Below are 18,266 nucleotides of genomic sequence, written 5' to 3'. Positions count from 1 at the left end.
GTAAGACAACCAGGCTACTTTTGTGTTACAGGTGATTTCTAGAAGCACAGAGACAAAACAATTACAGGACTGTTCTATGTAAAACTTTAAGAAATGGTCCATCTCTGCAGTGGTTCAAACCTAATGAACGTGGGAACTCATGCTGCAGTGCTGAAGGGAAAAATTCCTAATGATTACCACAGAAAGAACTATTCTAACAGGAACATGATTCTAGAACTCACAAATTGACATAACCAATAGGATTTTGATGTCACCATCCTTAATAATGACAGTGTAGATGTTGGAATTATTTGTTATTTGTAGTTTTCAGTTACTTATACCTTTCAAAATAACGAAGGATAAAACAGAACTTTGTAAAGTGTTAACTCTGGTTCTTTCAGGTAGGATCAGATGGTTGGTATCCTAGGTAATTTCTACTTAAGCGTTATATAAATAACAAAGCTATTGCATAATGATAAATTCTAAGCAAATTAGGGAATACAGTTTAATTAACAGCAACAACAAAATGCTTCTCAGAAGAATCTAGTTTTTCTATGTCTTCATCATTATTGTTATAGTCATCATCATCACTACATTTTTTTGAGTGCTCACTATGTGTCAAGCACTGTTCTAAGCCTACTGCATTACTGCAGATAAGGGAGAGGAAGTGAGTGGGTGATTTTGCTTAATGTAGACTGGGAAGTGAGTGGGTGATTTTCCTTAATGTAGATTGGGGCTCATGGAATGGGGTAGCAAACTGATATTTTAAAGAGCATTTGGAAATCAGGTTGGTAAAATTCAACGAATATACTGGTAGTGTTTTTCACAGTAATAATATTGAAGAGGTAATATTTTATGGTAATTAAAATCAATGCCACTTTTTTAAAAAATTACTTTTCTGGGAGGAGTATCAATGTGGAACACAATGAATGTTGTAGAAGCAAACTGACATTTCAAAAATTTTTTATGGGAAAACTCTTCAAATCAAATATATGATCCAAATAAAAGATAGAGAAGTAATTCCTGTTTGTCACAGCAAAGAGAGCACAGAGCCACTCAAGTGTCCTGTGCAGTACATTTGCTAGCAAAGATGTGCCCACAAACCATAAAACATTTCTGTCCATGGCTCATATATGAAATTCTTTTAATCTCTGAATTTTAAGGTATGTTAGGTAAAAGTTTTGAATAGAAGTGGTCTACTTTAATTTTAATACACCAAAAATGAGCTGTAGTCTTTATGATAAAAAAGATGGCAGTACCCAAAATGTATTATCTATATCTAGTAAGCTACTTCAGTTTTTCTTCTATCAATGTCTAATATAATTACATGGTTTATGAAATAAAATTATCTAGAAATATTTCCATATAATTGATTGCATAGGATTTAATTTAAGCTCTAAAAAGAACAGTATAAATTATGAATGGAATATACCACCATTTCTGCAACTATAGAATTTCATATAAACCTTAGGCATTTATAGACAAAATTAAAATATGCTAGTAGTTCCTACAATATTCTTGTTTTTTTACTGTATTTACAGTGTAATTATTTATTTGTTTTTATTATATTTCCAATGACATGAAGTTACCTGCATTTATACTAGATTACTTAAAAGTAATTATACTTAAATTATACTTAAAGCAAATTATACTGTATTTTATCTAAAGTTTAAAATAATGACAATCTTGCATAATAAAATAGACTCTACTCAATATCCAATGGATACAAAAAGGCTACTTTAACAATCATACCGTAAGCCATTTATTTGATGTATAAGATTACAAAATAAAAATTCCCTTAAAAATTAGATGAACATTTGTGAAATATTTCTAATATTTTCCCCTGAAGTATGTTAAGAGAAACAGAATATGCAAAACTGTAAGCCTCAGACAACACATGAATTAATAATGTAAATCCTGGAACCCTGGACAAGTTTTATTTGGGTGAGTATAATATCAGGTACTGACTGATTTTTATTGCCAGCTATAATTCACTGGCCAATGTTCTTCTAATGTGCTAGAAAGGATAAGGATCAAGACAACTCCTAATTTGTTTATATAAAATTTACCCATCTCTCTTTCATGTGCTGTGGAAGTTGATGTGATGGTGGGTTAGCAAAATCAACACAAGTAAATAGGCCTTGAGAGTATTTTCTAAGATAACTGCAGTTCTGGCTACTTGCTAACCTTTTAGGAATAAAATGGTATAAAAATTACATAAATTGGACATGATTTAAAAGGTTAGAGAAAGAGTTATGGAGTGACATTGGTCTATGAAGACTCATAATTTTGAAATTGTTTCAAATCCATGTCTAACGTGAAAAACATTTTACCCAAGAACATTATTGACTTTCCATGTTAATTTCTAAGATAATGTGGAGATCTCTCTCAAGTTAATGCTAAATTTTTGTAAACAAAGCTCACATTTCTCAGTGAATCATAATAGTAATCTAAGTTGTGAAAGTTCAGAGCAGGGATCTCTTAAAACACAAAGAAAATGATAGTTTTGAGGAACTTAGTCTTGGCTTGTGGAACTTGGTTTTGACAAGATGTCTACCCTTGCAAATGCCCATTCATTCATACACTCTATTTTCAGCATTCTTGATTAGCTTAAATGATGTTTTACTTACATTTAGAAAGATGAAGAGTACCAAGCACCGGCGTGTGAGTGTGAACTTCATTTTTGGTTTTTGAGGATGATCTTCTAAGTCCTAGAAAAATATACAAGTAACAAAGATATTTAAATTAATAAATAGAGCTTTAATATTAACTATAGTCAATTTGTTTTTCTTGTTCTTTCTAGTTGTCTTGGAGACGATCTTCAATATATTGGTGATGCAAATGCAGTTACACGTTCCATTGACCTTCCTTTCAGCCACGAATGACTGGTGTCTGTTTGTTGTCTAAAGTCCTCCTATTAAGAAATCCCACAGCCATCTTTACGTATCAGGACAAAAATAAGGGATTCAGAGACATCAAGAGCAATCAATGTGGACTTCAGTTAACACGTGTTACCAGTAGAACTGCTGAAAATTTCAATGGAAACATCCAAAAAGAAATCACTTCATTGGTTCATTGGACATGAACAAATACAGTCTATGATTTGTAGAGGATCATTAGTCATGCCCTCTAGGTAATTTAAGGCCAACTTTGATTTAAGTAGTCTTTTTAGAGCCTTGAGTATTTTTCTTTCCTACAAAATTTTCTACAAACTTCAAGTTGCTACTAAGAATAAATTGCTTCAATAGCAGGGATTAAGTATGTCACCTAACAGCTCACCATTCCTACTCAAAAGCATAGAATAGTTAGAAACATGCTGCTGTATTACAAATAACAGTTTTTTATGCTAGGCTTAAGTTAGTATCTAACAGTTTGCCTAATATACTTGCTCCCAGAAGAGTAAGCTATACTCCATTTACATATCAGTAAGAGAAGAGAAAATAAAGAAGGAGAAACTAAAGTTTTCTCCCAGATTGCTAGCATGGGTATAAGGATGGATAAGGAAGGAATTCAGGAAGGAAAGTAGGGGAAAGAGAAGGAGCTTTTAATTTGTCTTTTCCCTTAACTGACAATATTACTATGTGAGTATTGGATGAGCCTTATTTCTGGGGTAAAAGGTAGGACTTTTGAAATGTGTTATGTGTACTCATGAAATTAACACAGCTTTCCTTAATTAGATCTTGCTTTTTTTAGAAGGAAATTATAGATATACATTGAATTTCTAAAAGTCGGCTGCTTATGGTAGTCCTATGATTTAGCCTCTAAGAGAAGCAAAATGTGGGGAATGTTACAGGTGCCAGAATAAAAAGCCCGATCTCTTCTTTAGATGAAAGTCCTACTCATTAATTCCAAATGCGAGGGCTAAGCACAGTGAGAAGTCAGCTTCTCTATGAAGGTGAATATGGGGTGATTAGGCAATTAATTGGCTTGTTCTATGTCATATATTTGATGTCATTTGATATTTTATAAAGTATAAGTTGCTAGGTTTTGGCTCATGGTATCATCACCATGAGAAGCGTCAGAGGCTGTGGGAGAATTGTTCCCCTACAACTGAGTGAGACTGCAGTCATTTTGCTGTAGGAAAGGGGAGCCCCGTGGTTTCAAAGCCTCACACACTACTTTTATGATTTTACCACGAACAACTATGGTGAATGAAAATAGTATGAACATGGATCTGAGATTGAAAATTTGGAAATGACAGAGGAGTTTAGTCGAGAAACAAAGTCCTTTCCTTTTCCCAATAATTGAGAGGTGTATAATTTTACATACTCTTGCATGATTTTGAACTATAATAAATTTCTCATGTACAACTTTAAAGCAGATCTGGGCTGTACCAAACTTGACTCCGGTCAGAAAATTTCAGCTGTAATTCTCCAGGATTAAATAGTTCTTTGCCTCTCTTTGAGAGAAGTATTTTGTGGTGATCTGTGAAGAGGAGAGAAAGATCATATAAGTAGAATTATGAAGAAAGGGCTTTATGAATTTAAGGAAGAAAAAGAATGCCTTCTTCATGGCAAAGAAGAGTAGAATCAGAGTGGTGAAGAAGTAATTCATCTTCACTAAGATTCTTCCAAGGAAGGAGAAAAAAAAAAGAATGAAGAAAGTTAAAAAGAACAATGAATGTGGAAACCCAAAATGAGCTAACCTATAGCTTAGTTGAATGGATGATTAACGAATGGATAGACTGCAGGATGGAATCAAGGAAAAAACTTGATGGAAAGACTAACATGGAATTTCCAGTAGGTTGGGTGCAGAAGGACTTTATTCAGTTTTGTAACCCAAGAACCAGAAAGAAATCTGGAACACAGTGCTCAGTAAATGTTGGTTGCTTAGTTTAAGGGATGACGTAGGGTCAGAATTTGGTAAGGCAGTAAGCATTATTCTTTTCCCAAGGGTCATAGTTGTAGAGTTAAGAGACTCTAATTTCTGCTTTTACTTTTATTATTTCTTTTGTTTTCGTCAAGGAGTTTCACCTCTATGCCAGTTTCTTGTCTATAAAGACTCCTTAGCCATTCCTCCTTGAGTAGGAGAAGAACACACTTCCAACGGGAAGCATAACAAGCCCTCTGGATCTGTCCAGCAGTCTAGTTAGGGCAGTGGTTTCCAAGATGTCTTTTAGTCACCTTTTTCTAAAAACAAAAACTCTTATGGAGCCCCATATATAAACCAGATGAATGTGGAATCCAAAAACTTGATTATGGAGCCTGATTTAGAATATGTAAATGAAATAATCTTGGACAGTGGTTCAATTACTGGGTGGGACAACAGAATCTGCATTGCTTTGAATCTACAAATGAGCACTCATCACTAATCTTTTCTCTTAGAAATTGTATTCTTTTGTCGCAGAGGATGAGTAGGTCAGTGGAAACCACTTTTATTAATACACAGAGTCTAAATCACTAATTCAGTAATGATGATTGAATAGAATAATCTTCATTGAATGAGAACAAACTTCCTTGACATGTAAAGTTATATTGTTTTTATTTATTTTTTGTGGAAAGAATATGAAATGTCAATGTCTGAAAATAATGTGTCTATTCTCATAGATCAGCATTTCCAAAAGTGTATTCCATAGAATAGCAGTAATCCCATGAGAAGCAGCATAAAATAAAGTTTCCATGGCCAAAAATGTTTAGGAAATTAAGCATTTCCTATATTCTTCTGAGAGATCTACTATAGACATTAGCACTTTAAAGTATTTAATTTTCCCGTACCAAAATCACTAGTTTGACTTTGTCTTCATTCTCCAAACCTGTTTGACTATGATAAAAAAAAATCTTTTTTGCAATAACATTTATTAACCCATCTACAGAATATACTTTGGAAAATGCTCTTTTGGCTCAATGGCAATTTCTAACCCACCATAGTCTATTAAGTTTGCAAGTCATGAGAAAGAGCTGCCCTTTTACTTAAAAATTTCTTTTTTCTCCTCCATGGAGCAAAAGTGGAATTTCTGAGGTCTTAAATATTCCCTAGCGTTGGTACAAAGCCCAAAGCTATAAAAGGCATCTCAGAGGCAATTGCTCCTTTGGAGCAATATTTGTTAAGAACCTCCCCTAAATCCCTGGCTATGAGAACATAAGTAGGATGAGGGTATGCACAAAGAGTAGCAAAGAGAAGAGACAGGCACTGCTTATCTCAAAATAGTTATAGCCTTTTGTCACCTACGGGCTAGAATCTGTTTCAAATTTGAAATTTGACATTTCTTTTGGAAACAGATCTATCTAATAAGTTTCTGTAGACATAGTCCAAGTGAACAGGTAAATAAATTTTGTGAAACCACAGGGTATGCTGGGTTGTTGCCTCAGCAATACCTTGGATGTTTGGATAACTCCTTGATTATATGATCTATTAGAAAGTTGTTCTTCATTACTATAGGAACTCATTTGTCAAGACATAATGCCATCGTAAACCCAATTTATGTTGACGTATTGAGCAAAGCAGAATGGCTTTTTGCTTCTCATTATGAGTTTAAAATGTTCATCTAATTCCAAGGTCCAAGTTTAGTTAGTAAAAACTGGTGTCTCTGCAATGGGGAGCTGTTTATTTGGTAAACAGGTTGGCACATCATGTAAAAGAACCTAGATGAGAAGGGAAGCAGAATAAAAATGATGTCAGATTTAAAAAAATGACTTTTTCTTTGACTCTTGTCAATGGCCCGACATAGTAAGTGTTCAATAAACATTTATTGAATGAAAAAAATAGCTTGCCTTTAAGCAGTTGGCTAGGCAACATCAATCAGTGGGAAATCTTGGAGAAATGGTTCAGGATCACATGCAGTTCGAAAGTGTGAGATTACTCAAATGGATATTATTAATGAATAATTAAATAGTATTTGGTTAATTAAGACCAATTTGAGGAAAAGGTATTGTGACCTCATCAATACTTTCTAGTACTGGATCTCCAATAGAGCCATGATAGAGAAATAGGAACTGTTTGATTCAAATCAATTTAATTAAAAACACGTCATGCACTTATTATGTGTGCCTTAATATCATCTCAAAATAAAGTTCAGCTTCAATATGAGAGGTTGGAAGAAAAATATTCCAGTCTAAAGGGTCAGCATGGGCAAAGATGAGGATGTGGGAATCATTGAATATATTGAAGAAACTCTAATTGTGCTGGTTCTGAAGTTTATATTCCTGGTCATTACATATATACTGCCATCTGACATGAAAGGAATATACTCAGCTTTGTAAAAATGAAATTCAAGTTGTCAGCAGTGTTGCCCATGCGGAGAACTTAAAATGCACATGATTTTAATTAACATGTTCACTGCTTCTGTATAAGCTAGTAACTTTTATAAGCTCATGGTCTCTGTTGAGATCAGCTATGGTAAATATGGGAAGAGGTGTCAGTGCAGTGTAAAGGAAAAAAAAATCTTGGGCTAAGGAATAAGGAATCCATATTCTAACCCTAAAATAACCTCTAACTCATTATGGACTTTTAAGCATGTTACTGCACCTTTCTGGACATCAATTTCATTATCTATAAATTAGACGGATTCTAATTTAGGGTTCTTATCACTCCAACATTGGCTGTGAGTTGAATTGTAATAACATATAAAAATATATTTTGGAGAAAGAGAAAGCATAGCAATTAGATAAATATTGGGTCTTTTTGACACCCCAGTAGAAAATAAAGATAGCATTTTCCACATTGTGTTGTCCAAAATATAATCCTTGTGATGACTCATTTAATAATGAAAAAGGGAAAGAAAAAGAAGAAAAAGAAAAAGGGAAAGAGCAGTTCACCAGGACAAGGTCTGAGAAATGTTGGAATACCAATGTGTTCTTTTTTGGAAAAAAAATATATTTATGTTAGGATACTGCAGCAATGGATCCTTTAACTAAATTCTAAGTTAGCTCTTGTTATCAATTACTTTACCAGTAAAAACATGCAATTAGCGCCCAAGTAATGAACAAGGAAGCTTGGCTAATAGTTGACTTCCACTGATTTCAGTGAATGAAAGGTGTGTTGCTCTCTCTTTATTAGCAGAAAAGACTACAGTTACAGGCAAATGTTGCAGATTTATTAGCATTTCTTTATTATACTGGAATAAAAATGACAGGACTTGTCTAGATTACTGCAACCCTGATGAATAGATGATTTAAGTATGTTGGTGCTATTACAGCATAAGGAATACAGCCAATAAAAAAAATATGTTTGTGCTTTGTTTTGAAGGTTCATTAACTGATATGTGAAAAGTTTCCTTCTCTCTTACCCAGGAGACTTCCTGAGAGGTACTGTACTGGTTGATTCAAATTATAAGCTCTTTTAAGTCAAACTTTAAAATATTTATGTAGAATTCACTGTCCTACACACATCAAACCATTCTATAAATATCAACAGGAATTCGAAATTGTGGGTTTATGATTTAGTTCTTATATGCACATTATTGTGTCGTCATATACCTCTGACAAACTACTTCTTTCAGAAAAAGATATGCCTGGTTTCACTGAACGATGGAACTGGAAGAGATTCTAGAATTCAAATTTCCCAAACCTCTCATTGTACAGATGAGTTAATGAAAACCTACTGAAACTACATCCCTCAAATTGGTTAAAAGGTTAGTGGAAGAGCTCTAGTTAAATGCCTATCATATTCCCAAATGAGTGGGCACTGTAAACTACTATGATGCCTCATATCAAAAGTTTTTTTCTAGCTGACTTCAACCTTCTGCTAGTAAAGCCTGTATGGTCTAGTTTAGTTGGGAAAGACATAAACCACAACCAAGTTCATCCTCTTGCCCAGTTTGGTTCCTCTTAGTCACCTTTAGGAATTTCCAATTGATTCTGATTTCAAGGATATCTTAGGGTAGAAGATGCTTAGGCCTAAATAAAGTGGATTAAATAAAGGAATATCCTGGGGTGTTATTCAAAATCCTTAACAGTGGCTGCTACTTCCATATCCACCCATCAGGACAATTGCTGGCTATTAACCACAAGCTCTATTGTACCAGTGCTCACCAGCTTCTGTAAGCCAGCCTTGGAGTTCTCTACTTTCCTCCTCTTTCCCATAACCTTGGTGTTCACTGTGCATGTATCTCTGTATGTTTGTGTCTCTGCAGAAATGAAGGTGGAATGGAATGAGGCAAAGAGCTATTATTGTACTTATAAATTCACTCATCAAATATTTACTGAGTCAGATGCACTTTTTGCACTTATGAGCCATTATGTTGTACAGAGAATGCCTGAGTGGGAGCTACTCTTAGGTGCCCCCTTTATTTATACAGGTTTCCCAATCCCTTCACCATTTCTGGGATTCTACACAAAGATATTTCACTGAAAACCTTACAAGGGACAAGCTTGCTCCTGTTTTTTCCAATTCCAGTAGCATATATTTACTAATAGAGAAAGGCACTATATCAGATATAATTTTAACCATTACAAAGCTTTCCTTTTCTTCCTATTAAATTATTTAAGGGTCCATTTCCTTGAAATTTGAGTACCTTGAAAATTATCCATTTTGCATGGCTGTGTAAGCAGTTCAAAAGTTTCTGTAAAATTAGCTGAATTCCCTTGAAAAATAGGGATTAAGTGGGATTAATGACATCAGAGATGGCTAGGCAAGCTGGAACCCTCAATGTTGGCCATGATGATGCAAATGGTCTTCATCATAGCAATTGTTTCCCACCATGACCCTATTAGTCAATATTCAAGATGATGATTTAAGGAACTTGTCTAAAATGATGGTGTCAAAGTCAATTTCAATGTAGCAATTTAATATTTCAGGTGAAGCCAACATGGTAATGTGCTTTATTAATGAAAGCTATTTTCTTTTTTAAAAGAAAACTTTCATGTGACTCACTTTGTCAATTCACTTTTTAAAAATTATATATGTAAAGAAGTTATGGTCCATAAAATAAAACTTAGCCAATCATACATTTAATTAGGAATACCAAAGAAGTAATCTTAATGCATGTGATTTGGCTTGGCGTTGTAGATGGGATAATAACTGAGAAGCATGAAGCCAAGTTCAGTGAATTCAGAACATGTCTGGGAGGCATCTAGATCATCTCTATCCATAAGTAATCCCTATTCATATTTTCCCAATCTCTGACTGAATTTCTATGGCAGCTCTTTTTTTTAAGGTTTTATTTATTTATTCATGAGAGGCACAGAGAGAGAGAGAGAGAGAGGCAGAGACACAGGCAGAGGGAAAAGCAGGCTCCATGCAGGGAGCCTGATGTGGGACTCGATCCTGGGTCTCCAGGATCACACCCTGGGTGGAAGGCAGGCTTCAAACCGCTGAGCTACTGCAGAGATCCCTATGACAGCTCTTTATACTTCCCCTGCCTCCCTCTGGTAGTTTGTGTTCAGGATAGTAGCTAAAGGAAGCACTGGAGAAGTAAGTGCTAGAATTCATGTAATGCCAATGAAGTGAATTGGAATAACTGAGTTGACCAAGAGTTTACTCTAATACGACCTGTGACTTCTCTCAAGGAACCTTGACTGGCAACTTGCTTCTCTAATGTAAGTTGACTAATATAAATTCACTGCTCTGCTGTTGTTATTGGGCACAGTAGCTCAAGGGCAGGTCTTCCTGGGACCTGAACTAACTGCTAGTAGGAAGGTGACGGGTAACAGAGTTCTTCCCTTAGCCTCTGTTCTCAACTGCAACACCTTTGAACTTAAGGCTTTAGGCTCAGGAAAGTTTTGATGTTCTTTGGAAAGATACAGATGGAACCTAATGTTTATCAAGAAAACCTATTATTATCATGGCTGATTGTGTCTCAAAATATATAGTATAGTAGTTTTTAGCCAAATTAAAACATGTATTAAAATGGACTTTTTAAAAAAGATTTTATTTATTTATTCATGAGAGACACAGAGAGAGAGAGAGAGAGAGAGAGAGAGAGAGGCAGAGACACAGGCAGAGGGAGAAGCAGGCTCCATGCAGGGAGCCGGATGTGGGACCCGATCCCGGGACTCCAGGATCATACCCTGGGCTGAAGGCAGCACTAAACTGCTGAGCCCCCTGGGCTGCCCAAAATGGACTTTTTTTTTTTTTTTTAAAGAAAGAACAGGTAGAAAGGAAGAAAGGAAACTAAAATGAACTGAGTAATTATATTTATTACATTATCTTCATATCAAATGCAAATAAACATTATCCTCACTTTATGCATAAGGAAATAAAGGTTTGCACATATTAAGTGACTTTACTTGAAGTTCTCTCAATGAGGGGCAGAGACAAAATTTGAAAACAGTTCTTCAAAACCATGCTCTTTCCATATTTCACACTGACTAGAATATGTACATTTAAAATCAATATTTGGTAATTGAAAATAAGTTGTTGATAATTTTTCTTTTAAAAAGTATGTGAAATTTTGCTTTGGAAAATACATAGAAGTTTGATATTTTTGTCTCTTAAATTGACAATTTGAAGTTCAGTATTTTAATTTGAAATTGACAATTTGTTCAGTATTTTAAGCATATTTCATTCTTTCTCTCGGTTAATAGATATTTTACTTTATATTTTTATAGAATTCTAATTTGTCATACATTTTTAATAATTAATTTGAAATAATGACAATATATTTCCCTTTATTTTTTTAAAGACTTTATTTTTTTGATATATATAGAGAGAATAGCAAAGCAGGAGGAACTTCAGTGGGAGATTGAGAAGCAGGCTACCCACTGAGCTGGGAACCTATGTGGGGCTCAATCACAAAATGGGCTCCTTCCTGGATACTAGTATCATGACCTCAGTCAAAGGCAGATGCTTAACCAACTGAGCCACTCAGGCACCCCAATATATTTCCCTTTAGAGTCTCTTGATGAACATTCCTTGTTGAATGGTTATGGGCCAATAAGGCTTCTTAGTTTTCATTAGCAATTCATTATTACCACCAAAAATCTTCAACAAGAACCAAATCTAAAAGGCATTAAGAGATTTATGGCTACTCATTTTAAAATCATTACACAGGATGCCTGGGTGGCTCAGTCAGGCATCCAACTCTTAATTTTGGCTCAGGTCATGAAATCAGGGTTGTGAGATTGAGTGCCACATTGGGGTCCACGTTGGGGTCAAGCCTGATTTCCTCTCTCCCTCTCCCTCTACCCCTCTATCCCACAACAAAACAAAACCAGTAGACAAATGTTATCTTCCTAGATCAACAGTATTGACTATATTGACTTTTATCTAAATCATACATGTAAACTAATAATCATACTTTGGAATGATTACTGCTCAAAGACATATGTAAATTATTTATATTCTTTTTTCTAACTTTATTGAAGCAATTATTCACAAGTGCTTCAATGTAAAAGTTGCTCTCTGGGGAATTGTCCTAATGGCAGAGTTGGCCACTAAGGTGAATACTGGGGTAGATTACAACTAATACTCCCTGATTAGCAGTCTCAATATTCTTACAGTATGCAATTTAACAATGCAGTACTATATTTTTCTCCTTCTATTAGAATTAAATGCAGTCTATGTAGCCAAAGATAATTAAGATCAAAATCAAAATACTCAATCCATCAAGGATTTTCTTAGCCCAGTATCAGTGGTAAGGCTAATGTTGATCCCAGTGCTCTCCTAAACCAAAGAACTGTGGGAAATAGATCCAGCCAAATGTTTCCATCTGGTCCATATCAACTGCTGTTTTAGAATCAGCTTAATTAAGCACTGGAAAGAAAAATGTTGAAATAATTTAGAAAGGTATAAAGAGAAGCCTATTAAATACATTAACAAAGGAATATTCAAATATAAAAAGCAACACTTTTGGGAGTGATTTGCTCATACTACTATCAGTTAATACTTTGTTAAATGCCATGGAAGTTCAGAGTTTGTGGCACTGGATTAATTGCAGTTCAATTCTAGTTTGTCTCTCTAGAACAGAGATGTTTCTCATGGAGCTCTGTGTATATAACAAATTCAAGACTTAAAACAGGGAACAAACATTGCTGTACAGTGCACAGGCCCAGCCACCCCACTCACCAATATATATATATACCCAGTTTACAGAAAGGTAAACCACATGACACTTGGAATGACAATATTTACTAGAACAGGAAACCAAATCAATAGCACAACTGGAAACATAGTCTAGAAGCTGGTTCCTTGATTTATTTTTAAGGCTAGGATAATTACCACAGTCATTCAGAAATGTCTTTAGTTATTTTTAAATTAACACTTGGTGTTTCTTTAATAAAATAACAAAAATTCTATTTTATTATAAGAAGACAATATAGAAGAATTTAATTGTCATATATATGAGTTCTATGGTAAGATGTGCTTTGCTGTTTTCACACAACACTATCAAAGACACAAAATTCAACAGCACCCCATTTAAGAGCAATGATAGTATCATGCTCAGCACACTTTTCCTTATAACGACATAAATATGAGATGCTTAGAGAACAAGTCAGAATATGTCTTTTTTGGCTAAAATAATTCAGTGGAAGCAGGAAAAAATACTGCAACATAGGGTTCATGCATTTTAAAATAATTTCTTGATGGGATTTTACCATAGGAAATCTTAAATATTATAAGCACTATACTAATGGGGATATATGACTATCTTCTGGCAAAGTTTTTGTTTATTAACTGCATAAGTTTGTAAACTATAAACAGTTTTACGATATGTGTCAAAATCCTTGAAACATGGAGACACTTTGACAATGATTTTTTTCCTAAAGATATAATCAAAAATTGGCTCATATTTAATTAAATACTCATTATAATATTGTGTACTACGGTGGAATTTGAAAATAATCTAAATGCTCAAAATAATAGATTTGTTAAATAAACTCTGGTACATCTACACTATGGAACACCATGCAGCCATTAAAAATTGTATTAGAATATTTAATTACCTTATTACATAGATATTTATTACATTAACAGTTTTAAGGACTATAAATCGAATGCACTGTATAATCTTGTTTTTGTAAATATATATTTACATGTGCATAGAAAGAAGGCTTGAAGAAATATACAAAGTTAATTTTCTGAGTTCTTATGCAGTAGGCGCTATCAATATATTATCTTCCTTTTTCCTTTCAGTAGATTTTCTGTGTAGATACTATTATTGTAATTTTGCAGCTGTGGAAACTAAGTCTTAGGCAGCTATGTAAAATACTAGTCAGATTTGCTGTGTAACAAAAAAATCCCCAAGTCCTAGTGGCTTAAAAGAACAGATTTTTTTGTTGTTGTTGTTCAAGTTACATGGAGCTACTGGGCAGCTGAAACTCCCTCTGTGGATCTGCTTCACGTGACTTTTTTTTCTGTGACCAAGGCTGAAGGAGTAGCATTGATCTGGAGCATGTTGTTCTCCTGGCAGGTGGTTGTCATGCCAGAGGAGCCAAACTACAAAATGGCTTTTCAAATTTTGCTCAGATGAGGTAAGACACAACTACTCAGTCACATCGCATTGACTCAAGCAAGTTACAACATGATGCCTAAGGTCAATGTATTAGGAACAAACCATCCTTTTCTGAGTATAGAAAAAGTGAATAATTAGAAACACACATACACACCCACACCCAGGAAAACTGCACAAATTTTTACAGCAGAGTAATGGCAAAGATGATACTAAAATCTCTCCAGGAGGTGGGACTGCAGGTGATTTTCTTTTGCTTATCTGCATTTTCTAATTTTTATAATACAGAGGAATTGCTTTTGAAATATAGAAAAGGGAAAAAAAGAAAAGGCAAAATAAACTAACTTGCATTTGTTCTGGGCTTTACCTGGTGTTGCTAATAGGGATGTTCCCTGTGGTGTAGTTTTGAAGCAGAGAATAGGAAGGCTTACAGGGGAGAAGGGAAAGTTATATTCATCTCACCTTAATTGTTTGGCCCTGCTTTTAATCTGTCTTCTGGTAACTGGAAGAATACTTAAAAAAATGTTTGACAATAACCCCCAATAAGGAATACCTCACAGATTAAAAGAGGGCACTTAAACCAAGTGGGAGTGCCATTTCAGAGAGGTCCATTCTCTATAATTAAAGCTTCATTCATAATACTAACAGCACGTTGCAATAAAAAAAAATGAGTTAGTACTAAATTAGCAATACGTTTAAGACAGAATGTCTGATGGTCTTTCTAATTACATCTCTTAAGAGTGCCCTGATGGTGATTAGCTGTTAAAAATATATTTCACAAATGTAATTACTAAACTATAAAGGGAAATGAATCTCAGTGGCCAATGAGGAATAGTCATAATATACCCATTAAAACAACTGCAAACAAAGACAGAACACTGTTCGATTACATTATAGAAAACTGCCCAAGTTTTCCATTTTACCTCTTATTGCTGTTTTGCTTCTTTGGAAATTCCCACCAGCAGGAGAAAAAAAATAACATATCCTATCTTACATTTCATATTTGCCTTTCCTAATGAAGACTACCATAACATAACTTAAATGTAGTTAAAAATAGTTAGATTTTGCAACATCTGTGCTTGAAATAAAGGCAATGCCTGACTGCAAAATAATAGACCATATAAGATAGTTATAGGATCTAACCTCAGCAGTATCTGGTACTTCAAGAATGCCAGCAGGAATTCTTTAACCACATATTATTTTCTCTGTTCAGCAATATCTTTTCCTTTCTCTCACTGTATGTGCAATCTGTGATCTGCCATCTTAGGCAGATACTCAAATAATACTTTTAAATAAGATAGGCCTATATATCTATTACAACCCTTAAGGCTTTTTAAAAAAAAATCTTATTTATATATTCATGAGAAACAGAGAGAGAGAGAGAGAGAGAGAGAGAGAGAGAGGCAGAGGCATAAGCAGAAGGAGAAGCAGGCTTCATGCAGGGAGCCCGATGCAGGACTGGATCCCAGGACCCCAGGATCATACCCTGGGCAGAAGGCAGGTGTTCAACCACTGAGCCACCCAGGGACCCCCCCCCCCCCTTAAGGTTTTAAGACCAAAGATAGATAAATGTTCAAAGTGTTCAATATCTAGGCTTGTGATATTTGATATATTTGACTAAAAAATATATTATATATACTCCATTGGCAACTCTGTAAATTACATCTTTGTTATATCTTAAGATGGTATTTTTTTTAGCATGGCATTTCTCAAGGAGAGGTGTTAATAAATTTTCAAAAAACAAAATTAAATGAAATAATTCTTAACAACACCATCAAAAAACTACATTAAAAAATAAGCAAAGGATCTGAATAGAAATGTTTCCAAAGAAGAAATACAAATGGCCAATAAGCACATGAAAAGATGTTCAACATTCCTAATCATGAGGGAAATGCAAATCAAAACCATAGTGAGATACCACCTCAGTGGGAATGAGAAGGAGAGGTTACTACTTAATGGGTCCAGGGTTTCAGTATTGTAGGATTAAAAAAAGTTCTGGAGATGGATGGTGGTGATGGTTACAAAACAAGATGAGTGTACTTAATGCCTTGGAACTGTGTCCTTAAAAATGATTAAGATGGTGACTTCTATGTTATGTGTATTTTACCACAATGAAAAATAAAAATGACAAAAAGAAAGATACCAGAAGAAAAAAAAAATAAAGAAGCTCTGAATGACTGGTATCATTTAGAGTTCATCACTGACATGATGGGAAAGGATAACATAACTGGCTAGGGTGGGGCTGAGGCGTAATAGCAATTGCCAGTTTGGAGATATGAATTCAGGTCCCAGCCCTGCAATCAGCTACTTGTAGGAATTCGGGCAAGATGAGGACTATGGATGAATACAATGAACAACCACACTGTAAGCTAACTTCCAACAACTCTACAAGAGTATGAAGATGGAGAATGATGAATAGAGAATTGAGTATTAAGCACTGCAATACTCAGTGATCCGGGACAATGAGGAGGAAAGAGAGATTTCTGTATGAAAGAAAATTCCTGTGTTCTAAAATGTAGTCAGGATCTTAGGACATAGAGGATATATCCTGTACTCTTCTCTCTCCCTAAGGGGCAAGATCCTTTCTTCCCTCTGGAGGGCAGCATGCCAAACACTGAAAACTCAATTTGATGACACTGCTTAGAGAGAAGTAGATGCCTTGCTTCATTAGAGAATGGTTTGGAAAGTATCATGAGGACATCCATTCCTGGAGAGCTCCAGAATGTGGCCAACAAATAGAAGACATTCAATCAGGGCTATTAGATATTTTAATAGCTCTTCTCTTTTCCTTGTGGACATTGCACAATTCCTAGTGAAAGTACAGTGACAGCTGCTTTGAACTACCATCAAAAACAGAGCGCTGCATCATCAAAATGCTTCACTAGGGTGGTTTTGCCTAGTTAATAAGCATATCAGTGGTGAGTGCTGAAATCATCATAAAAAAGCAAAAAGAAAAAAGCATAAAACAAAAATGAATCATAAACTAAAACAAACATAATAAAATTTTCAACAGAAACTAGTCAAATGTCCAGAGGTCATGAATAATGCTCAATCGTTACAGAGGTACTGCCTGTGTGGGAACTAAATAAAGTATATCATTATGGGACAGATACCAGATTTTGGTCACAACTAGAGATTTCTATGATAAGTCTCTGATTTCTTACTCAGGGTTGTAGAAACAAAGTGTATATCATTTCCTTATGCTAATTTTGTTTGCTTAGTTAGATGCTTTCATGAACACAGTAAACTTTTGGGCTCACTTCATTTATTCAAACAAAAAATTCTATTTGTTGAGCTTTTATTTTGTGCCACATAGTGTGCTAGACCTTGGAAATACAGTAAACAAAAATATATGAGATCCTCACCAACATGGCACTTAAAGTGAAGTTGAGAATATAGACATTAAAATGAGCACTGGGTATCATGTAAGACTGATGAATCAATGTGACCTTTACTTCTGGAAACTAATAATACATTATATGTTAAGTAATTGAATTTAAATAAACTAATATGTTTATTTAAAAAAAAAAAGAAGAGACAATGAGGATACAGACACACCCAGGGGGAAGACCATGTGAAGACACAGGGAGAAGATGGCCATCTATAAACTGAGGAGAGGTCTCAGAAGGTAATTGATCCTGTCAACAGCTTGATCTCAGATTTTCAGCCTCCAGACTGTGAGCAAATACATTTCCATTGTTTAAGCCATACAGTCTATGGTAATTTGTTATGCCAGTCCTAGAAAACTGATATGCCATATAGGCCCCTTGAAGACTTTGACTCTATAATTTACGACCCCATGGAAGAGACTTTAAAGTGTTTTAATGAGGGCAGAGGGAGGAGTGATGATTTGGAGGGAATTTGGTAACTTGGAGATAACTTGGAGGAAAATTTGGAGTGGGAGTAGAAGCAAAGAGACTAGTTAAGGAAGTGATTGCAATTATCTAGGAGAGAGATATTG

At 34.8% G+C, this 18,266-nt stretch overlaps 1 protein-coding gene and 1 long non-coding RNA gene across 4 annotated transcripts in view; one reads left to right on the top strand and one right to left on the bottom strand.

Moving 5' to 3' along the window:
- Window positions 1-2,690, bottom strand: part of CALCR (calcitonin receptor) — a 59,945-nt gene extending 57,255 nt beyond the window's left edge. The window contains exon 1 of the mRNA XM_072784768.1: window positions 2,610-2,690. Coding sequence (XP_072640869.1) covers window positions 2,610-2,660 — 51 coding nt within the window. The 5' untranslated portion in view covers window positions 2,661-2,690. The remainder of the gene's footprint in view (window positions 1-2,609) is intronic.
- LOC140609539 (uncharacterized) overlaps window positions 262-18,266 on the top strand; it is a 78,676-nt gene continuing 60,671 nt past the window's right edge. The window contains exons 1-5 of one of the 3 annotated variants that reach the window (XR_012011345.1): window positions 262-380; window positions 1,829-1,923; window positions 2,783-3,112; window positions 8,164-8,222; window positions 14,148-14,321. This is a non-coding gene — a long non-coding RNA (uncharacterized lncRNA). Of the gene's footprint in view, window positions 381-1,828; window positions 1,924-2,782; window positions 3,113-8,163; window positions 8,223-14,147; window positions 14,322-18,266 lie in introns of those variants that run through there. The other 2 variants (XR_012011346.1, XR_012011347.1) reach the window with 2 other exon arrangements.

Source organism: Canis lupus, chromosome 18, assembly GCF_048164855.1.
Source record: "Canis lupus baileyi chromosome 18, mCanLup2.hap1, whole genome shotgun sequence".
In the NCBI taxonomy this organism is placed as follows: Eukaryota; Metazoa; Chordata; class Mammalia; order Carnivora; family Canidae; genus Canis; species Canis lupus.
The sequence above is the reverse complement of the archived record's forward strand: the minus strand, read 5'-3'. Positions and strand labels throughout refer to the sequence as shown.